General features: G+C 39.8%; 1 protein-coding gene across 11 annotated transcripts in view; it reads left to right on the top strand.

The window, feature by feature from the left end:
• UBAP2 (ubiquitin associated protein 2) overlaps positions 1-24,349 on the top strand; it is a 553,760-nt gene that overhangs the window by 503,627 nt on the left and 25,784 nt on the right. For all 11 annotated transcript variants that reach the window (XR_004538612.1, XM_033935342.1, XM_033935354.1 and 8 more), the window contains one exon: positions 3,998-4,065. Coding sequence is in view for 10 of the 11 variants with exons in the window: in XM_033935342.1 (XP_033791233.1) it covers positions 3,998-4,065 (68 nt within the window). In the remaining variant the exon portion in view is untranslated. The remainder of the gene's footprint in view (positions 1-3,997; positions 4,066-24,349) is intronic.

Raw genomic sequence — 24,349 nt, 5'->3', positions numbered from 1 at the left:
CGGCCTGCCCCGGAACTCTTACTGCAACAGTGACTTCCTGTTCCTGCCTAGACGGGCGGCTGCTGCAGTAAGAGTTCCGGGGCAGGCCGAGGTTAGACATCTCCACTGATGGATACAGCTCCGCGGCTATAACATTTAAAATAATAGCGATCCAAAGGGGGAGGGGAGAAGGTGCGAGGAAGTCTGGAGCTGCAGGGCCGACATTAGAGGGAGTAAGAGTTGATGGTGCCGCAGGGTCCCGCGGGGGGGGGGGAGGAAGGAAGGAAGAAGAGGAACCGAAGCATGGCAATTGTGGGGAAGTGCAGAGCTGCAGGGAAGAGTGTTACGGTACCCAGCTGGAGGGAGAAGGAAGATGAGGGAGGGAATTAAAGGAGATGCCAGGGCTTGGAGCATAGGAGGAAGGTATGCCAGTCTAAGGGAAAAGGAAGGGGGAGATGTGAGAGCATGGAGGGGGAGCGAAAGATGGAAGAAAAGGAAAGGAGAGAGATGCCAGAGAATCAGGGAAGGGGAGATACCAGACTATGAGGAGAGGTGTGGGAGAGGGAAGGCGAGGAGAGAGATGCCAGACCAATGGGGTGAAAGGAGAGATGGAAGGGGGAGGCATACAGTTTCTGGAAGGGGCATAGAAGGAGAGAAGATGCCATATAGGGGAAGAGAGACGGCAGACAGTGGATGGAAGGAAGAGAGTTACAAGAAGATGAGGAAAGGAGAAACCACAGAAGACAAAGGTAGAAAAAAATTTCTATTTATTTATTGCTTTAGGAGACATGTGTCACTGTTTCTGTGAAGCATTGTATGCAGAGTCCAGCTTCTTGCTGGTTCAATTTAACCTTTGTCTATGTATTTTTATTTTATCCCCCCTTTTACAAAACTGTGAAGCGTTTTTAGCACCAGCCTTGGTGGTAGCAGCTCTGATGCTCAGAATTTTATGAGCATCAGAGCTGTTACCTCCGTAGCTAAAATCCACACTACAGTTTTGTAAAAGAGGGAGGGGTTAGTTTGTGATTACATATTCCTTACTAGGCGAAGGTGTTTTCTGTGTTCTGTGTGTTCGAAAGACATGGTTTTCTGTTAGGATTGACGGTGTAGGATTGATCTGTGCTGGTCTGGCTTGTTTAGTTTTACAATGGGTGTATTGATGTACTGCTCACTGCAATATGTAAGATGCTGCCTTTTCCTAGGTACTCATGTGTGACGTGTGGTTTGTTACTAAAAATCATGTTTTTCTTACAGATGGGGGGGGGTGCCAAAAAATGATGGGCCCCGGATGTTACATATGCTAGGTACGCCACTGTATGTAAAGATACCAGAAAGCTGGCGTAGCAAAAACTTCTAAGTTTTGAGTATTTAACCCTCCCACAATCTCACGGGCACTCGTTTCAAGTTTATTGAGATTTTGATTTAAACGCAATATCAAATATTTTCAATGCGTATAACAAAAATAAATTTGGGGAAATAAATAAAACCATTTGAACCAGTGTTCCCGCTAAGCTGCGCTGGCGTGCGCTGGCGCACAAAATATTACATCGCAGCGCACACGTTTCTCGTCACAGCGCACGATCGGAAGAGGCGTACGGCAGATGGCAGGGCGGCGAGAGGAGAATCGGGCGAGTTGGCTCATAACTTGCTGGCGCCCGATATTTTTGGCTCACGGTGAAAAAAGTTTGCTCACAACACCCGCCCGCTTAGAGGGAACACTGGCCACAAGTACAAGGGGGCACTCGGAGAAATTGAAAGGGGACAGGTTTAGAACAAACGCTAGGAAGTTCTTTTTCACTCAGAGGGTGGTGGATACATGGAACGCGCTTCCAGAGGCTGTTGTAGACAAGAAAACATTAAATGGTTTCAAAGAAGGTTTGGATAGATTCCTAGAAGAAAAAGGGATTGGGGGGTATAGATAGGTATAGACCATTGCTCAGGCAATGGGCCTGATGGGCCGCCGCGGGTGCAGACCGCTGAGCAGGATGGACCTATGGTCTGCCTCAGCGGAGGCAACTTCTTATGTTCTTATGAGAGGTGCTGGGGGAGGGAAAGATTTAAATTACATCAAAAAATAAAAATTAAAGTGGGGAAGGGAATATACAGAGGAAAAGGGGAGTTGCTTCTTAAAAGCGGTTCTCATTGTTTGTAGGAGATAGATGGAGAGAGGATCTTATCTGGTATTTTGGTAAGCGTTTTGAAATAGAAAAGTTTTAAGTTTGGTTTTAAATTTGTCGAGAATTTTCGTGGCGGAGAAGCGATGGCATTGCGTTCCAAAGGGCAAGGGCTGTGGCAGAGAAGATGGTGTTTCTGGTATAGTAAAGTTCTTTAATCGGGGGTGGGGGGCACCATCAGTAAATTCTGATCAGGGGATCTAAGGGCCCTGGAAGATGTATATGGAATAAGATGTTTGTCTAGAAAAGCTGGGGAATGGGTAAGTTTAATTTTGAAGACGAGTAGTAGTATTTTATATGTTGTTCGATGGGAGACTGGTAACCAGTATGCTTCTTAGCAGGGTGACATGTTCATATTTTCTAGCTTTATAGATAAGTTTGATGGCGGTGTTTTGGATCAGTTGCAGTCGGCGGATTTCCTTTTGAGTTATTCCATGGTATAAAGAATTGCAATACTCAATGTGTGAAAAGATCAGGGAATGAATTAAGGTTTGGACAGAAGCAGGCTTAAGAACAGAAGTTATAGAGCGGATTAGTTGAATTTTATAAAAGCATTTTTGGTCAATGAACTGATTTGGTCGTGATAGGTGAGATCTTTGTCAGGGATGATTCCTAGTCATTTTAGTTTGATACATATGTATCCTTTTAGTGTTTCATTGTTTTTAACTGGGAATAGTATTCCTCGAGATTTGGCTATGTTAAGAGAAAGTCTGTTGGTTCAGAGCCATGAGTAATTTTGTCAAGTTTGGTATTGATTTCCTGAATGTCATTGATATTTGTAGGGTTAATGGGGTGAAGAAGTTGAATGTCATCGGCATAGGCGACAGTGGTAAATCCATTTGATTGTGCTAGAGTCAGTAGAGGAGCTAAAATGATGTTAAAGAGTAGAGAAGAGAGAATAGAGCCTTGTGGAACACCGTAAGTTAGGGCAATTGGGGAGGAGGACATTCCTTTGGAGTAGACTTTGAAATTCCAATCTGCAAAATAGGAGGAGAACCAGTGGAGAGCGGAGCCTGAAATTCCACTGTTTTTAAGGCGATGGAGGAGCAGGTCGTGATCAATCGTGTCAGATGCTGCCAATAGATCAAGGGATCTGCAGTGGTCGTGAAAACAGATGGTGGTAGTGAGACCGAGAAGAGACAGTTCTGTAGAATGATTTATACAGAAACCCATTTGGTTTGGGTGAAGAGCGTTTGTTTTCTCAAAGAAGTCAGAGTTGATTGAACATTATTTTTTCAGTGAGTTTGGCAATGAAAGGTAGGTTGACAATAGGTTGGTAATTAAAGCATGGGGTTTCATCTGAATTTTGGTCTTTTAGTCTGGGGAAAACTAGGGAGAATTTCCAAAATTTTGGTACAACGTTGGTTGAGAGACTTTTGGTTATCATTTCTAAGAAGAAGGGACCCATTATAGAAAATTGGGATATTCTCTGTAGGGTTGTTGGAGATATTCATGGACGGAATAACTTTAAATAGATCTGCTAGAGAGGGAGGTTTGAATTTGGACAATGTGCCTTTAAAACCCTGGCCAACATTACAGGTGCCTAAGTTTTAAGTTGGGCGCCACTAAACATGATTCTGTAACGGGTGCCTAAGTGTGATTGTCATGTAATAGGTGCCTGTCTTTTTTAGTCGCCAATTACAAAATCTGGTTCTTAATGGACTTTGATTTCATATGAGTTTTCAGCAAAAGAAGCATTGGAAGGAAAATGGAATAGTTTTATACAGTGGGCTGAATCCACATATTGTAAAATGATTTAGAAGAAATTTCAGGATGAAATTGGATTTTGAACAAATATAAACAGAGCAGTGATGAGAAATATATTTTCTGACTTTTTATTATAGGAGTTTCAGTATCCTCAAGTAACACCGGAGTGCCTGATATCAGTGGCACAGTCTATAACAAGGCTCAGGTAAGCAAACCTGTTATAAAAACAGATAAGATATCTTTGTGATGTAGTCTCTCCAAAAGAAAAGTTAAGGGTTTTCAAGTTGTTAGTATTAGAGGGTGCTGCTTTTGGGATCTTTATACCAGCCTTGATTCCACAGATTCAGGCTGTAGTCCATGTTGTGTGTGTTATGTATATATGTATGTGGAGGATGATAAAATTTTGTACTGATATCATCAGACTGCTCCTGCTTAAGAAACCAAATTATATTATTAAGGTGATCTATTGCTGGCTCTCATAGGTGTGAGTCTGGGACTTGATATGAGAAAAATTGAGATTTGTTTTAATTAATTTTCATATACAGTATAACGACAAGCCCAAAAGCTATTAAAGGGATGTATATTCAGATTTAGAAGATATTTTGCTCTCCCTGAAGGCTTTATAATCTGAGTTTGTACATGGGCCAAGTTTCTTAATTCTCTGTTGCCTAAGATCTCAAGAAGCAGTAGTGGGATTTGAACTAGGTTCCCCAAGTTCTCCTGAAGATTGGGTATGACCCATGGCCATCAGATCTGGCTCCCAAGAAACACTATCAAATGCTTTTTCCATATCTAATCCAACCACTGCAGATTGCCTCCCCTTACCCTTATGCTCGTGTATGACCCCCCAATACTTTCAGCAAGTTCATCGACGCTTATCAATCAGTTGGATCAAGTCTGTTAAAAAACAGTTAAATCGCCGCACCAATGTCACAGCCAACAATTTTACATCCTGGTCCAGGAGAGATATGGGTCGGAAAGAGCCAGTTCAGGGTCCTTTCCTGGTTAAAGCAGCAGCACAATATGCACCAGATTCTCGGGAAAATGACCTGCAGCTCCTGCTACCTCATTACACATCTGACTAAGCGGGCTAGCCACTAAGTCCCGTAGCATCCAATAGTATTCCAGACCCAAGCCGTCCGGACCCGGAGTCTTGGCCAGAGTAAGGGAACCTATCAAAGTAGACATCTTGTCCGCCATTATGGGCGCGTTCAAAGTCGCTGCCTGTTCATCAGCCAACCTTGGCAGCCCGAGATCTGCGATAATCAATCCAGAAGCCGACAATCAATCCAGAAGCCGACAATCCAGAAACTGACGCCCATACAGAGACTGATAGTATTGGACAAATTGCAAGGCTATGTTAGAAACATAGAAAAATGACGGCAGAAAGGGGCCATAGCCCATCAAGTCTGCCCACTCTATAAACCCTCCCCAAACTGCCCTCCAAGGGTCACCCGTAGGTGGCATCACCTCTACTCTACTCCCATAGAGATCCGACGTGGGCATCCCATTTTATCTTAAAATCATGTATGCTGCTGGCCATGATCACCTGCTCCGGAAGCTCGTTCCAATGGTCTACCACTCTTTCTGTGAAGAAGTACTTTCTGGTATCCCCATGAAATTTCCTGCCCCTGATTTTCATCGGATGTCCTCTTGTGGCCGAAGGTCCTTTGAGAAAGAAAATGTCTTCCACCTCTATGCGACCAGTGATGTACTTAAATGTCTCTATCATGTCTCCCTTCTCCCTATGTTCTTCGAGAGAGTATAGCCGCAATTTGTGCAGCCTGTCCTCATACGAGAAATCTTTGAGCCCCAAGATCATCCTGGTGGCCATTCGCTGAACCGACTCAATTCTCAGCACATCTTTACGGTAGTGCGGCCTCCAGAATTGCACACAGTACTCCAGATGAGGTCTCACCATGGTTTTGTACAATGGCATTATGACCTCTGGCTTCCGGCTAACAAAACTTCTGCGGATACAACCCAGCATTTGTCTAGCCTTGGATGAAGCCTTCTCCACTTGAATGGCTGTTTTCATGTCTCCACTAATGATTACCCCTAAATCCCGCTCTTCTGCAGTCCTAGCCAAGGTTTCGCCATTCAGAGTGTATGTTCTACATGGATTATTGTTGCCGAGGTGCATGACCTTGCATGTTACGCTCCCCCATGTGGCGGACACCCCTGGAATCCTTAATAGTGGTAATGATCTGTCATTTTTTGTGTGGGCAGATCAGGTTGGCCAACAGTTTCCCCGTTTTATTGCCTCATCGGTAAAGCTGGTACCTCTGATAGTATAGGGAACCCGCGTTTGTTTAGAAGCTCCTCCAGTTGACGCCAAACCTCTTGGAGTTCACGCGATCCGCCTCCGACAGTGTGTTAATATGGGACCGCCGAAGATCATGAAGCCTCCCAGACAGCTGTAAAAGCTCCCCCTCCCTCTTCTTCCTTTGTCCAGCAAGGTAGGTGATAATGTGCCTGCGGAATACTGCCTTAGAGGCATACCAGAAAGTTACAGGGCCCACGTCGGGCGTGTCGTTCATAAGGTGGTAATCTACCCAACGCACAAGCAAAAAGTGCAGAAGTCTGGATCATGATACAGATAAGGAGGCAATTTCCAAGAGGAGGTCTGACCCGTAGGGGCTATGCTCAACTGGAGTCCCACTGGTGTGTGGTCAGAAATGCTGCTCTCAGATTTCAGAGTGGGTGGCCATGGAGAATAGATGCTTATCCAGAAGAATATATAGTCCAGCCTAGCATACACCTTGTGACCATGTGAATAGAAAGTGAAGTCATTGTCATAAGGGTGCAGGGAGCGCCAGACATCTACCAGGTCCAAATGCTGGGCAAGAAAGCTTACCCTCCGATTATCATGATCCCTCATGTGCGCCCTTGGTGTCTTACAATCCACCCCTGGATTTGCAGTGATATTTAGGTCCCCACCCAAAACCAAATGATAGTTTGTGTGCTGAGAGATGTAGGCCAGAACAGAAGAGAAAAATTTATGACTGTAAACATTGGGAGCATACAAGTTGCACAGCATCAACTTAAGGCCCCACAACTCTCCCAGAACCATGATAAAACAGCCCTCTTTATCTTGAATTTGTTTATGAAGATGAAAAGGGAGACTCTTATGTAGGAGAATGGCAACCCCCCTCTGTCGGCCCTCTTTTTTTTTCCCATTATTTTTTATTTTCTAAATTTTTCATAAAGTGTACATAATAATAAATTACGATTGATAAATGCATATTATCACTTTTATATCTAATACATTATATATCTGAATTTGATTTTCCCCCTCACCCTCCCCCCTCCCTTTCATTACTTTAATATAATATTTTAATTTTCAAATTTTTATAAAAAGTATACAACATATTAGAATACAATTGATAAATATTCAATAACTTTTTTATATCTAATACAATATAATCTAAACAATTTTTGTCCCATTTCCCTCCCCTCACCCTTTTATTACCTTTTATTCATACGTTACATTTTGTATAATATATTATAACATACTATGTATAAATTAATTTTTCTTACCCCCCCTTTATGTGTGTCATAAAAAAAAATCCTTAAAAGAAGAAAAGAAGAAGAAAACATCATATTATTTATTCATTACAGTATTTTGTCAATGGCCCCCATATTTTTATAAATTTATTATATGTCCCCTTTTGTATTGCTATTGTTCTTTCCATTTTAAAAATATGACATATTGTATTCCACCAAAATGTGTAATTTAGGTTGTTGTAATTTTTCCAATTGTTAGTTATATGTTGAATGGCAACCCCTGTCATAATTAATAAAAGCTTATTATTTTCTGGTGAAATTTGACTTTTTATTCTCATCATTGTTCCAAATAAAATTGTATCATATGATATTGCAATATGATTTTCCATTAATTTATTAATTTGTGGCCAAATTGAATTCTAAAAAATTTTAATATAAGGACAATGATATAATAAATGATCTAATGTCCCTGGTTCTAGATTACAGTGCCAGCATCTATTAGACTTAGAATTGTCTAATTTTTGCAAACGAGTAGGGGTCCAAAAAGCTCTATGTAATAAAAAGAACCATGTTTGTCTCATAGACGCTGACACTGTACATCCCATTCTCCAAGACCAAATTAGTGGCCATTGAGATGCATTAATTTGATGTCCAATCTCAATGCTCCAAATGTCTCTTAGACCATTTTTTGGTTTTTTATTTAAATATCCAGATATTAATTTATACCACAATGCGGCTTGATGTCCTAGGAAGTCTGCTTTAAAGCATAAGAACTTTAAACTATATTGATTGTTTAATGATTTCCATTCAGGGAACCCAACCTGAATGGCCTGCTTCAATTGCAACCATTTAAAACTTTGTGTTTTATTGAAACCAAATCTGTGTTGCAATTGTGGAAAATCCAGCAGTTTACCTTCTGAGATAATATCATCTAGAGTTCTAATGCCTGCATTAATCCAGTTCTTCCAAAGGATTTGAGCTCCGCCAATTTTGATCTTGGAGTTTATCCATATGGATTGATTAGTTGATTTGTATATTGGGATGGGTGTTAATTTATCAATAAATCTCAATGTTTTCCAAGTATCCATTATTATTTTATTTTCTTTGTATCTTTTAGGTATATTAATACTTGGTAGATGAACTAAATTTAGGGGAAACATAAGGCGCCATTCCAAATATAACCAATCTGGTGCATTATCTATAAGTTCTGGGAGGATCCAATACATACCCTGACGTAGAATATAGGCTTGATGGTACCTATAGAAATTTGGAAAATTTACCCCTCCCTCCTTAATTGATTTTTGTAAGGTTACTAAAGCTATTCTAGGTGTTTTACCAAGCCAAAGAAATTTTGTTAAAATTCTATTAAGCTTTTTATAAAAGGACCCCTGAAAATAAATAGGTATCATACTCATTTGGTAGCAAACCACAGGCAACATCATCATTTTTATAGTTTGAACTCTTCCCCACCAAGAAATATGTAATGGGTTCCATTGCTCACATAACTCCGTTACTTTTTTTAATACATATTTTTCATTTTCTTTTACAGTATCTTCAATTGTTTTTTTAACTTGAATGCCTAGATATTTAAATCCTTCTTCTTTCCATATGAATGGAAAAGTATCAAATAATCCTTTTACACAGTAAACATTCAAGGGTGTAATTTCAGATTTATTCCAATTAATTTTATAACCTGAAAATTTGCCAAACTTATCAATTAATTCCAATAAAGAAGATAAGGTAGACTCTGGATTTCTCAAATAAAGCAAAATATCATCCGCATAAGCCGAAATTTTATATTCCATATCTGAATATGGAATACCTTGTATCTCCCTCGTTTGCTGTATTGCTAACAATAAGGGTTCTAATACAACATCAAATAACAAAGGAGATAAAGGACAGCCTTGTCTAACTCCCCTCTGCAATTGAAAACCATCAGATATCATATTATTAATATTTAATCTTGCAATCGGGAAGCTATACAATGTTTTTACCATTTGTATAAATCCAGAACCTATACCAAACCATTCTAAAGCCTGATACATAAAATTCCATTCTATCCTATCAAATGCTTTCTCGGCATCTAATGAAACTGTAAAGGCCGGTTCATCCATTTTTTTTAATAAGTTTAGCATGTGAAATAATAGTCTAGAGTTATTGGAGGAATGTCTTTTAGCAACGAAACCCGTTTGATGCATATCTATAATATGTGGGAGAGCTTTGGCTAATCTCAAAGCCAAAATTTTCGCCAAAAGTTTATTATCAACATTTATCAAAGATATAGGCCTGTAGTTCGAAACCAAAGTAGGATCTTTATTTGGCTTAGGCAAAACAATTATTATTGATTCAGCCATAGTACCTTTTATATTACCTTTTATAAGTTGTGTCTGATATAATTTTAATAAATGTGTGGAGAGGATATTTTGAAATGTTTTATAAAATTCTACTGTGTAACCATCACCACCTGGAGCGGATCCAACTCTAAGAGATCTCAATGCTGTTTCTAATTCTTTTAATGATATAGGTTCTTCTAAACTTCGTTTTATATGATCAGGAATTTTAGGTCCATTAATTAAATCTAAAAATTTTTTTCCATCTTTTTGTTTCTCCAAATAAGGTTCGGAAGAATATAGATCCTTATAAAAATTTAAAAATTGTTTTAATATTATATTTGTTTGATTTGTTATTATACCATTATCATCTTTTATTCCATTAATATTAGTTCTCCTTTTTTTTGCCTTAAGATAATTTGCTAATAATTTTCCCGCCTTATTAGAACTTCCATAATACACTGTTTGCTTGGAAAACAAATCTTTTCTTATCATTTTTGAAGTTAATTCATTATATTTACCTTTTACTTTCAAAAGAGCTTGCAAAACTTCATATTCCCATTTATTTATCAATTTAGCTTCTAATATTTTTATTTCTTTTTCTAATTCTATATATTGTTTTTTAATTTGTTTCCTAATAAAAGCTGAATATGATATAATATTACCCCTCATAGTTGCTTTAAATGCATCCCATACATTCTCTATAGATGTATCTTCCACTAAATTTGTTTGAAAAAATTCATTAATTTGTGTTTTAAAATTTTCCAAAAATTTGTCATCCACAAGCAATGCATTATCAAATCTCCAAAGAGGTCTATTATTTTCTAATTGATCTAATTGTAATTCTATCCATATTCCCGCATGATCCGAAATGATAATAGGATCAATGGAGGCTTTAATCACCTGTTGCACTTTATTTGTTGAAACAAAAATATAATCTATTCTTGAAAATGATTTATGAACCTGTGAACAAAATGAATATTCCTGATCATTAAAATGAAGAATACGCCATATATCCTTCAAATCGCATGATCGAACTAAATTATCTAGACCTAAAGATTTAATATTTTTACCTGGTTTTTTATCCAATAATGGATCCATTACAGCATTAAAATCTCCAGCCACCACTAAATTAGAGGCAGCCAGTGGTAATAACATATTTTGTAGCTTTTTGAAAAATTCTGATTGATTCGAATTAGGGGCATATATATTAAATAACGTCAGGGTATCATTTCCCATACCTATATCGATATGTATCCATCTTCCATGTGGATCTGAACTTTTTACCTTTATATTGGCCATACATTTTTTATTTATAAGAATTGCAACCCCTGCTTTTTTACCCACTGCTGGAGCAAAAAAACATTCCTTTATCCATCCACCTGATAATTTCTGTGATTCCTTCATATTAAGATGGGTCTCTTGCAGACAGTAAATATCCGCATTTTGCTTTTTTAAAAATGTTAATATTTTTTTCCTTTTAATTACATGATTCAGGCCATTGACATTAATAGAATATATTTTAAAAGACATTATACATTTTAATACTTTTCATTATCTTATTCTTCCTCTCCTCTTTCATATTTAATATCCAAAAAATTTTCTTCATGACACACATATTTAACCCTAATGTATCTCCCTTAATTATTCTAGTAAATATTCTCCTTGTCCCTCCCTTTCCCACCCAGTACATTGGCTGCTTAAGGATACACATTGGAACTGTAATCCAAACATTCTCCCCATTCCAGGCAATCAATATTCAATATTTAAACAAATTTCCCTTCTATCTATCTATATTGATCTTTTATATCTTTAATCATTTTCCATAACATTTCATTAATGTATCATTATCCATTTAACAATATGTTAATTTGTATTTCCTTAGTATTATGATTTCAACATATAATTATTTTAAACATATATGTAGTGTATTATTTAATAATTTTCCTATATTTTGTTCTTTCTTTCATATAATTATTATTGTCTTTTCTTTGTATTGTTTTCCTCCATTTCTTCAGATATTTCGATATGTCATATTTTCTAATTTTTCATAGAGTCTTCAAAACCATCTTAATGTTCTATGTTAAAATATCATAGGTTCTGGTTTAGAGAGAAAATCTTTTAGTTTTTCGGGATCCTCAAAATATAAGGATTTGTCTCCAGATGATACTCTCATTTTCGCCGGGTAGTATAGACCATATTTAAATCCTTTTTCTTTTAGTAGAGGTCTCATGTCTAGTAGTCTTTTTCTTTTATTTGCTGTGTTTTTGGCGAAGTCTGGTAAAAACCATAATCTTGATCCTTTATAATTTAGGTTTTTATCTTTTTTTGCAGCATTTAGTATCTCTAGTGCTTGTTGGTATCTCAGCATTTTGAAAATTATTGGTCTTGGTCTGTTTTTGTTTTCTAAATTTTTAATTGGGATTCTATGCGCCCTTTCAATTTCAATTGGTTGTTTCAAGTCTAACTGTAGTATTTTTGGAATTAAATTTTCAAGGAAAAGGATAGTATTTTTTCCCTCTAAATTTTCTTGTATTCCAAAAAGTTTGATGTTCTTCCTTCTTCCTCTATTCTCGTAGTCCTCCAGTTGATCTTTTAATTTATTTAATTCCAGGCTGTCGTTTTTACATCTTTTTGATTCACATTCTATAGTTTCCATTTTTGATTCTAGTTCAGTTGTTCTTTTGTTGTTAACTTCCATTTGTCTATGAATATTTAAAATTTCTTCTTTCATTTCCGACATATTAGTTATAGTTTCCTTGAGCATTTGTTTGATTTGTTTTAGTTCTTCCATAACTTCTGCTTTGCTTAATATGTCTGATTCTTCGATAGGAAGTGGTATCTTGCTTGGTGTTATTTGGTCTTGTTTCTGTCTTTTTGCAGATGTACCTGCCTCATTTTTGTTTTGTCTGGTACTTGCCATGTTATTGTTTTCTTTTTCTTGGTTATTCTTATTTCTTATATTTAGTCTCTTAAATTTGGTATTCTTAGGTTTTTAATCTCTTTTCTTCCAAGATTTAGTTCTATCTTTTGAAGTAGAAATTTTCTTTTTAAGCCCTTTTCTTTTCCTCAGTTATCTGTCATAATCTTGAATATTCCTTTTTTAGTTTATTTATCTCTTTAATATTAGCTAGATGGTTATTTTTGATTTTTTTCCCCCTTCTTTTTTTCCTTTACCTATGTCAGTTTGAAAATTCTTTTCTTTTTTCTTTTACTTTTCTCACTTTCACTGTTTCAATGAAGGAGGGGAACTTTCAGTCCAACAACATTTCCTTCCCTTAGATCTCTCTCAGATTAGTCAATTCCTTTCACAAGTTTTAATTCACTATCTCTGACATTCACTCTTTCTCTCAATGAGACACCGTTTCAGCGTTGACAAAAAAAAAAAAAAAATTCTTAGTATTTTTTTTTTTTTTTCTCCTCTCACAAGCCCAATCGCAGCTTTGATTGAGGAGAGCAACACTTTATAGAGTTATTTTCCCTTATTTTGACCAACTTGAAGCAATTGTCTTCTGTTTTTTCTCAGCGTCTCTCAATTTCCTCGATGTCTTGCTGCTTCAGTTTTTTAAAATTCCGTTGATCCTTTTCTCTGTCTCCTCTCTCACAAGCCCAATCGCAGCTTTGTCAGAGGAAAGTAGTATTCAATTCAGTATTTTTATTTATTTTAGTAAGCTGATATTTATTTGTTTTCAGCGCTTCGGCACTTAATTATTGAGAGAAAATGCCGGTATTCCTCTCTCTCAATTTTCTTTATTCAATCCCCTTTTTATCAAAGGATAATATTTTTCCTTCTTTTGGTTTCAATATATCTGGTCGGAACACAAACTTCTTTCACAATTTCTCCAATCAAACTGTTTGATCACTCACATGTACTTCGCGGTTTCAGCGCTGCATTCAAGTTTAATGAAACCGCCGAAAATACTAACGGCTCTCTGCCTTCCCGACTCTTGTCAGCACATATCTCACTTCAGCTATAGCAATTCAGCTTTTTTTTTTTTTTTTTATTTCAGTTATATCTGGTTTATATGCACTTTTTCTTTTTTCCAGAATTAATTTTTAAGGTTAGGATTTTTATCTTCTCCTTTTTTTTTTTTTTTTAACAGACAGAAGTTTTTTATTAATATAAGTTCACAAGAAGAAATCAGCACAAAGGCAAATTAGTTTCTTCAGTTCTCTATCTTTAAGGCTCCAATTCAGTATCAACACCCAAGTCAGTCAACAGCAGTCGCATAACAAGATCAGCTTTCCCCTTTTTTCTACCACTAGTCAGATTTCAATATGAAGGAAATGTTTAGGTGAACAAACTTAATATTAGGCAGGTATAATTCACCTTAAGTTTTTATCCTCACATCAATAAACCTTCTCTTCAATCTTCCTTTTTTTTTTTTTTTTTTTTTAGTAAAAGGAGATTTCTCCAATTTTTTTTTTCCTCAGGGTTCAGCGTCTGTTTCAAATTGTCTTAGTTTTATTCTTCTCTGAATTTCCCTTCTTTTCGATTTCAGGTATGGCAGTTCAAATATGTTTTCTAATTTATTTTATTAGCTCTGTCAGTCACTTAGCTTCAAATTCTTGCCGTTTTAGCGCTAAAAAAAAAAACGGCAAACTTTTCTTCTGGCTCTCCTCTCACAAGCCCAATCGCAGCTACGATAGAGGAGAGCTATATTCACTTCAATAATCTTCTTTTACTTTAATACTCTCACAAGCATTTAATTTTCATCTATTCTTGGCGCCTCACAATTTAATTCGCCGCCATTCCTCTCTTAGTTTTTTTCCCTTTCAAGCCTCTTCAGTTTCGTCACTGGCTGGTATCCTTTAACGGTTTAATTTTCATTTATTATATTAAACAGTATCAGGGCACAATCTTCCTTTAAATCTGTACCTCTATTTCTGCTTTTTATTAACTCACGCTTCACGATCTCAGCGCTGTAATCAAGTCTTCTAAAAACCGTTGAAGAGAGAAAACGGCAATCTGCCTTTCAGCTCAAAACTTACTCGGGTTTCGTTTCAGCTTTATCAAAAGAAGATATTTTGAATTGTCTTGTGTTCCGCTTCTTTTGTATTCATTTCTTTGATGAAAATTATATAGAAGGGAATTTTTATTTTATATTCTTTGCCTAGCTGTAGAGGAGCTTTGCGATTACGCTTCCATTCGTGCTCGCGTTAAGCCACGCCCCCCCCTCTGTCGGCCCTCAAAAGCTGAAAAGAACACCTCCCCCACCCAGCTACGTTTAAGTTTGGCATATTCCAGCCAAGAGAGATGTTTCTTGTAGGTATGCAATATCAGTGCCTACTTCGTGAAGACTGGATAAAACTCTAGATCTCTTTACTGGTGACTCAATATTATCCACGTTAAATGTGGTCGCCTTAAGCTCAGCCATATTCACCCCTATAAAGAGAGAAGTCAGACTAAAAAGTACAAACTCCAGCCACTCCAGGGCCTCCCAGCTGAACCCCGTGGCTTTTTAGAAGAAGCTAACCAACTCTGTGCACACCTGAAATCCCCCCCACCTGCACTCCGAGTACCATCCCTCCACAAGCATTGCCCACAAGGGATGGGATCCGATTAATAAGACAACCTGTGTCAAGATCAGTCGGCAACAGACCTAATTCTGATGCCGCCCAAGACTTGGGCGGCATCAGAAAGCAGACAGGCTTGTGGGGTTCCGAAACAGACCTTCATCCTCGAACTAGGCAAAGAAAGTTTGAAGTTTATGCCCCAGATCCAACCGTAAGCCCTCCCCCAACAAAGATCGCACATAATGATCTAGTTGCAAGTATTCAAAGAAATCAGTGGCTCAAATCCCATCCCATAGTTGAAAATCCCACCAGGGAGTAAGGGTACCATCGGGACGAAGTACATATTCCAACAAAGTCAAGCCCAACTGTGCCCAACGCCGAAATTGAGAAAAAGTCAAGCCCGTCGAAAACAGGAGATTGCCCTGGATGGTGCCTACAGTAAAGCAGCGTGGAAAAGTGATAGTTTGGGGTGCAATTTCAGCACATGGACGAGCTGGAATCTGGATGATGCCTAGAAACATGACCATGACAGGACTAGTTTACCTGCAGGTTCTGAAAGACAAGTTACCAGTGTTCATGTCCATGTATGGTACCAATCATTTTCAGCATGATGGAGCACCATGCCATTCAAGTAAAACAGTTAAAGCATGGATAGCGTCATCTGGATATCATTTACTGGCTCCAAGGCCTGGAAACTCTCCCGATCTCAATCCAATCGAGAATGCATGGGTGATAATGAAGAGAGCTGTGGCTGACATGCATCCAACATCATTAGAAGATCTGGAGAACAAAATAAAACAGGTGTGGACAACTCAGATCACACCGGAATGCAACTATGCCATTTGATGCCTGCCCGAATCCAAGCTGTACTCGACAACAAGAGACGACACTGAAGAAAGGCTTTAACAACCACAAACTTTGCTTATTTGTTTTCATTTTGGACTAGTCAACAACTGCAGTATTTTTGTGCATGTGCACTGAAATTTGCTGAAGGAACTTAGGGACGTTCTGGTGGCTCTAGAATTGGGAGATCTCCACTAAAAAAAAAAATAATAATAATTCTTCGCAGGGGAGAGAAGGAGGACTGAGGCAACAGCCCCTGCCCATCACCTCGGAGACGAAACCTGTAGGAGGCCCAATCGATGTTGCAGAAGTAGCATCGGAACATCTCCACAGTCCAGGACTCATTTACTTGACCAAACCACCTCGAACTTATACATTATTTAACTTTATTTTAAGTTTGTAATCGTAATTTTTTAAATATTGTTAGTTAATATGTATTGTTCTGTTTTGTATTACCTCCCAGAAATTGTAATTTTAATTTGTTCATCGCTTTGAAATATGATTAAGCGATTAATCAAAACAATTATTAAACTTGGAAACTTCAAACTATTTACCAATTTACTTATTATTTTTCTATCACCTGCATCTAGAATCTTTTTTCTACCATCTCCTTCTAATATTTTCACTTTAACTCAATTTATTTTATTTATCTATTTTCTTATTTTATTTTTTTCTCTACCTCCTCTATCACGGGACTCAGGCGTGGGAGAGCACTCTGCCCCTCCCCACTATTAGTTGCTGAGCCAGTTGGAAGGCCCAGCAACTCAAATTTGAACCTTCCTACCTCTCCAGATCCTGCCACATTCTCCCATTGACTGACCGAGACGGGACCCGGGCGTGGGAGAGTACCTCGCCCCTCACCAGCAGCTCAAATTTGCTGAGCCAGTTGGAAGGCCCAGCGACTCAAATTTGAACCTTTTTACCTCTCCAGACCCTGCCACCTTCTCCTATTAACTGACCAAGACGGGACCTGGGTGTGAGAGAGTACCCCGCCTCTCCCCAGCAGCTCAAATTTGAACACTTCCTGCCTTCTCCTGACCCTACAACCCTCCTCCATCAACGGACCAGGGCGTGGGAGAGCACTTCGCCCCTCCCCACCACCACTAGCTGCCAAGCCAATTGGAAGGATCAGCGACTCAAATTCAAACCTTCCCTCCCCACCGCTACTAGTCACTAAGCCTTCTCCGAACCCTCAACCCGCCACCATCGACGGACCGAGACGGATCTCGGGCACGGAAGAGCACTGCCTCTATCCACAACTACAATAGTCGCCACACTTAGCACCAACATGCGAACCACACCACCAAAATACCCACAAGCAATCCTACTAATAACCCTGCTCCTAACCAACTGGAAAGCAACTGCAAACTACATCTCTCCAATACCAACTATAGCAAATTCCAAGGGAATCACCCAACCAACCTGGCATCCCACAACAGACAGAAACTCAATCTATCAGACTTACACTTACAAACCCACCCCACCCCACAATCAACAAGAAAACCGACAAACCCACATAAGATCAAAAAGCAACCCCACCAAAGATCACTCATATACCCAAAAACAACTCCCAACAGACTACACCACCCTCAAATGTGCACATGTGAACAGAGCCATAGGCCCTAAAACAGAACGTATAAAAAATTGGATAGAAGAAGATAACCTAGACTGCCTTTTCCTCACAGAGACCTGGCTTACCTCGGACTCGGACTCCAGAATAACTGAAATTTGCCCAAAGAGCCACAAGTTATTAATGGTCTGCAGAGAAAATAAAAGAGGTGGAGGAAATGCCATCATAGCCAGAAGCACAATAAACCTAAAAATACAAGACTAAACAACCAATCCATACATGGATTTACTAGCCTGTCAACTTTCAAGCACATCACTCAAAGGAACACTAACATGCATACTCTGCTACATAACCCCAAGTAATTGGATCACAGCAAAACCATTATTTGAAGAATTTATATATCGAAACTCATTAACGACAACCTACAACCTAATCCTAGGAGACCTCAACATCTACATCTACATTGAAAACCAATCCTGCAAACATGTAGGGAGACAGAATTCCTGGAGGCTATACAAGATTGTTTCATGGAGCAGCTTGTTAGAGAACCAACAAGAGAAAATGCCACTCTGGACCTAATCCTAAATGGATTAAGGGGACCTGCAAAGGAAGTAGAGGTAGTGGGACCGTTGGGAAACAGCGATCATAACATGATCAAGTTCAAGGTTGAGGTAGGAATACCGAAAGGAAAGAGAACCATAGCGACAACTTTCAACTTCAGGAAAGGAAACTACGAAGCAATGAGGGAAATGGTAAGGAAGAAACTTAGGAACACTTCCAAAAAATGGCAAACAGTAGACCATGCCTGGTCTTTTCTCAAGAACACAGTGAGCAAGGCGCAAAATCTGTATATCCCCAGATTCAGAAAAGGGTGCAAAAAGAGTCGAACAAAAGACTCGGCGTGGATAACTAAAATAGTGAAGGAAGCGATAGGCAATATGAAAAATTCATTCAGGAAATGGAAAACGGACAAAACTGAGGGGAACTGGAAAGAGCACAGGAAGTATCAAAAAGAATGTCACCGAGTGGTTCAAAAAGCCAAAAGAGAGTATGAAGAGAGGCTAGCCAGGGAAGCACGAAATTTCAAACCGTTCTTTAGATATATTAAAGGGAAGCAACCGGCTAGGGAGGAGGTGGGACCACTGGACGACGGAGACAGGAAGGGAATGGTGAAGGAGGAGAAAGAAGTGGCAGAAAGACTTAACATGTTCTTTTCATCCGTATTCACAAACAAAGACACATCCAACATACCGGAACCTGAGCAATTCTTCAATGGAAATCAAGCAGAAAAATTAACATCCATGGAAGTGAGCCTTGAAGATGTATGCAGGCAGATAGAAAAACTAAAAACTGACAAATCCCTGGGTCCAGACGGAATCCATCCAAGGGTTCTGATGGAATTAAAGGAGGAGATAGCAGAACTACTGCAGCAAATTTGCAATCTATCCCTGAAAACAGGTATGATCCCGGAGGACTGGAAGATAGCCAACGTTATGCCCATCTTTAAAAAGGGATCAAGAGGTGACCCGGGAAACTATAGACCGGTGAGTCTGACCTCGGTTCAGGGGAAAATGGCGGAAGCACTGATAAAAGAAAACATCGATGAACATTTTGAAAGAAACAAACTTCTGATAACCAGCCAACATGGTTTCAGCAAAGGGAGATCGTGCCTAATGAACTTATTGAATTTCTTTGAAAGAATTAACAAATGGATGGACAAAGGAGACCCCATAGACATCATATATCTAGATTTCCAAAAAGCCTTTGACAAGGTGCCCAATGAACGCCTACTCTGGAAACTGAAGAACCATGGGGTGAAAGGAGACGTACATAGATGGATCAGAAACTGGTTGGCGGGTAGGAAACAGAGGGTAGAAGTGAAGAGCCACTACTCAGACTGGAGGAGGGTCACGAGTGGGGTCCCGCAGGGCTCGGTGCTCGGGCTGCTGCTATTTAATTTATTTATAAATGGTCTAGAAACAGGGACGAAGTGCGAAATAATAAAATTTGCAGACGACACCAAACTATTTAGTCGAGCTCGCACTAAAGAGGACTGCGAAGAATTGCAAAGGAACTTGAACAAACTAGGGGAATGGGCGACGAGATGGCAGATGAAGTTCAACGTTGAGAAATGTAAAGTATTACATGTGGGAAACAGAAACCTGAGGTACAACTATACGATGGGAGGGATGTTATTAAATGAGAGTACCCAAGAAAGGGACTTGGGGATAATGGTGGACATGACAATGAAGCCGACGGCACAGTGCGCAGCGGCCACTAAGAAGGCAAACAGAATGCTAGGCATAATCAAGAAGGGTATTACAACCAGAACGAAATAAGTTATCCTGCCATTGTATTGGGCGATGTTGCATCCGCATCTGGAGTACTGTGTCCAATATTGGTCGCCGTACCTTAAGAAGGACATGACGTTACTCGAGAGGGTTCAGAGGAGAGCGACGCGTCTGATAAAGGGGATGGAAAACCTTTCATACGCTGAGAGATTGGAGAAACTGGGTCTCTTTTCCCTGGAGAAGAGGAGACTTAGAGGGGATAACTTCACACTTCTTCCCCGTTTCCAGGTCATTTATAAATACATTGATCGCTGCTGTTCAATGTATTTATAAATGACCTGGAAACGGGGACGAAGTGTGAAGTTTTAAAATTTGCGGATGACACCAAACTCTGTAGCAGGATTAGAACCGCAGAAGAATCTTAGATATCAAAGGTTTTTACTTACTAATTTTACGGGATAGACTTATGCTATTCACATCCGATTCAATACAAGATGGCGCTTATAACTACTAAGCACGCCGATGCATGTGCAGTGGAAGTCAATGACATCAATCAAACCAAAATAGCCAGTTTAAACTTGCACATGCTTGTTAATCAAAATTCATTGATAAAAATAAACAGTGAACAATTCATGAGTAAAAATTTTAAATGATTGTTGGAAATTTAGCATAAGTCTATCCCGTAAAAATTAGTAAGTAAAAACCTTTGATATCTAAGATTCGTTGATATGTAATTGTTATAAATAGTCATATTTTTAATGACACTTTATATTTACATTGATTTAAAACTTCAGCACTTTATCCTGTTTTGAAGGAAATTGAATTACATTGCATGGAATTTTTCCCATCCTCCCCATGCTGCCGGCTGTAAAAGTTGCAAGGCAGTAGTAGCGAGTCACAGAGCTACCCTGCCCCCAGTCCCGGTGTCTTTTCTCCACTGGGGTCCACCCCAGTAGAAACAGGAAGTTGTCAGAGCGGGTGGGCCACAGTGAGAGAGAAGTCACCAGGGACAGGGTAGCTCTGTGAATCGCTACCACCACCCAACAAATTTTACTGCAAATGAAAGGTAGATATTGTTGGGCAGAGGAATGGGGAAAATGCTGTTTTGGGGGAGAAGGATGAAAGAATTAGAAGCCGGGAAGGGGTGCGGCAGAGAGAGCCGACAAGTAAAAGAATAAAGGGCAGAGCTCAATATAGACAAGTTTGGGAGATTGATGGGGAGGGCATAGGAGCTAGAAGAGGGACAGGGAGAGATGGCAAAGAGGTAGGGATAGAAGGGGAACAGGAAGAAATGGACTTGGAGAGAACAGAGGGCAGGAGAGGGAGAGATGGCAAAAGGTGTGAAAGGGGATCAGGGAGAGATAGGAGAGGGTATGAAAGGGGAAGAGAGAGAAATGGACTTGGTGCAGGGGAAAAATGGGGAGGGAGAGAGATGGACTATGTGAAGGATAAAAATGGGGAGAAGTAGAGATGGACGGTAACTAGGAATAGATAGAAACATGATGGCAGATAAAGGTCAAATGGTCCATCCAATCTGCCTATCCGCAGTAACCATTATCTCTTCCGCTCTCTCTAAGACAGGGGTGCCTATACTTTTTTGGCTTGCTAGCTACTTTTAAAATGACCAAGTCTGAGCTTCCTCCAACTTTTCTGTAAACATCTGAAAACTTGGCTATTCTCAAAAAATATAATACTTCCTCCCTCTCTGATATACTAAGCCCCTCTAAACATTCTTTATACTAAGTCCTATAACCCTTCATTGGAGTTCCTTTTCTATCCCAGCTCCTGTAAACCGTGCCAAGCTCTACGATTGTGGAGAGGATGCAGTTTATAAACCTAAGGTTTAGTTTAGTAGTTTAGTTTAGATTTTTTTAAAAACACAAAGCAATACTATATGCAGAGAAAATGTTAATTATCATTTATATTTGGGGTTTTTTTCAAAGAGGTCAAGGCAGATGACTTTAAAATATGCAGTGTCACCTCAGTAACAACTATACAAAAATAGACAAATATACCCCTTCCCCATTTGCTAAACCGTGATATCGGTTTGTAGCGCAGAAAGCTGCACTAAATGCCCCACACAGCTCCCAACACTCATAGGCCCTTTGCATTAAAAACCACTATTGCGGTTTAATAAAAGGGGGCAAAATATAGACAGCAGATATAAATTCTCAAAACAGACACATTTTGATCACTAAATTGAAAATAAAATCATTTTTCCTACCTTTGTTGTCTGGTGATTTCATGAGTCTCTGGTTGTACTTCCTTCTGACTGTGCATCCCAATATTTCTTCCCTTCTTTCTGCCTCCTGCATGCTTCCTCTCCTCCAGACCTCATTCCATTTCCCAACTAACATGTGTCTATGTCCCTCCATGAGTGTAACTTTTTTTTCCTCTCTTCCTGCCTGCCACCCGACACATCCCCCAACTTTTTCTTCCTCTCATCCTGCCCCCTCCCCTTTCTTTCTTTCTCTCTCCCTGCCACTTCTTTCTTTCTGTCTTTCTTTCTCCCTGCCCCCCTTTCTTTCTGTCTTTCTTTCTCTCTCCCTGCCCCCTTCTTTGTCTTTCTTCCTCTCTCCCTGCCTCCCCTTTCTTTCTGCCTTTTTCTCTCTTCCTGCCCCCCTTTCTTTCTGTCTTTCTTTTTCTCTCTCCCTGCCCCCCTTTCTTTCTTTCTTTTTCTCCCTCCCTGCCCCTCCTTTCTTTCTCTCTCCGTGCCCCCTAAGCCACCGCCGCAGATTTAAGCCTTTCCACCAATTCCTCTCATCCTAAAGATGTTAATCATGCTCAAATTACAATCAGCCACCTTGATCCTGATAGCTCTTCGGTGGCCCAGGAAAGCATGGTTTTCCCTTCTACTTCAACTGAGTGCCAAAGATCCAATACCCTTATAGATCTCTCCCTAAGTAAGGGGAAAGTTCCCCTGGACTGGAAATTAGCTAATGTCGTTCCTCTGCATAAAAAGGGTTGCAGGGCAGAGGCTGCGAATTATAGACCGGTGAGTCTCACATCAATAGTGTGCAAACTCATGGAAACACTAATTAAAAGCAAATTGGACACGATCTTGAATGAAGGGAATCTTCGGGATCCCAGTCAGCATGGATTCACCAAGGGTAGGTCCTGCCAATCCAATCTCATCAGCTTCTTTGACTGGGTAACAAGAAAGTTGGACTTGGGAGAGTCTTTGGACGTCGTGTACCTGGACTTCAGGAAAGCTTTTGACAGTGTCCCACACCGCAGGCTGCTAAGCAAGATGGAATCGATGGGGTTAGGAGAGACACTAACTGCATGGGTCAATGATTGGCTGAGTGGCAGACTTCAGAGGGTGGTGGTTAATGGTACCCTCTCTAAAACATCGGAGGTGACCAGTGGAGTGCCGCAGGGCTCGGTCCTGGGTCCACTCCTTTTCAACATATTCATAGGGGATCTGACTCAAGGGCTTCAAGGTAAAATAACACTTTTCGCCGATGACGCCAAACTATGTAATATAGTAAGTGAATGCAGTTTACAGAATTATATGGCGCAGGACCTGCTTACATTGGAAAGTTGGTCCTCAACCTGGCAGCTAGGCTTCAATGCTAAGAAATGTAAGGTCATGCACCTCGGAAGCGGAAATCCATGCAGGACGTACTTCTTGAACGGAGAAACTTTAACTAGGACTTCAGCAGAACGAGATTTAGGAGTAATCATCAGTGCAGACATGAAAACTGCCAATCAAGTGGAGAAGGCTTCATCTAAGGCAGGGCAGATATTGGGTTGTATCAATAGAAGTTTCGTCAGCCGAAAGCCTGAAGTCATAATGCCGTTGTACAGGGCCATGGTGAGACCTCATCTGGAGTACTGTGTGCAATTCTGGAGGCCACATTACAGTAAAGATGTGCGCAGAATTGAATCGGTTCAACGGACGGCCACCAGGATGATCTCGGGGCTCAAGGGTCTCTCGTACGAAGAGAGACTGAACAAATTGCAGCTCTACACTCTTGAGGAACGTAGGAAGAGGGGAGACATGATCGAAACATTTAAGTACCTCACGGGACGTGTCGAAGTGGAAGATGATATTTTCTTTCTCAAGGGACCCTCGGCCACAAGAGGGCACCCGCTCAAACTCAGGGGCGGAAAATTTAATGGCGACACCAGAAAGTATTTCTTCACAGAGAGAGTGGTTGATCATTGGAACAAGCTTCCAGTGCAGGTGATCGAGGCAGACAGCGTGCCAGACTTTAAGAATAAATGGGATACCCAAGTGGGATCCCTACGAGGGTCAAGATAAGGAAATTGGGTCATTAGGGCATAGACAGGGGGTGGGTAAGCAGAGTGGGCAGACTTGATGGGCTGTAGCCCTTTTCTGCCGTCATCTTCTGTGTTTCTATGTTTCTATGATCTTTCCATCTGTACTTTCTCAGAATCAAAGATTTCTCTTGCATCCCAATCTGC

The sequence above is a fragment of the Geotrypetes seraphini genome, chromosome 1, assembly GCF_902459505.1.
Source record: "Geotrypetes seraphini chromosome 1, aGeoSer1.1, whole genome shotgun sequence".
Lineage (NCBI taxonomy): Eukaryota > Metazoa > Chordata > Amphibia > Gymnophiona > Dermophiidae > Geotrypetes > Geotrypetes seraphini.
Note: the sequence above shows the minus strand (reverse complement) of the source record. Positions and strands in the feature narration are given on the sequence as shown.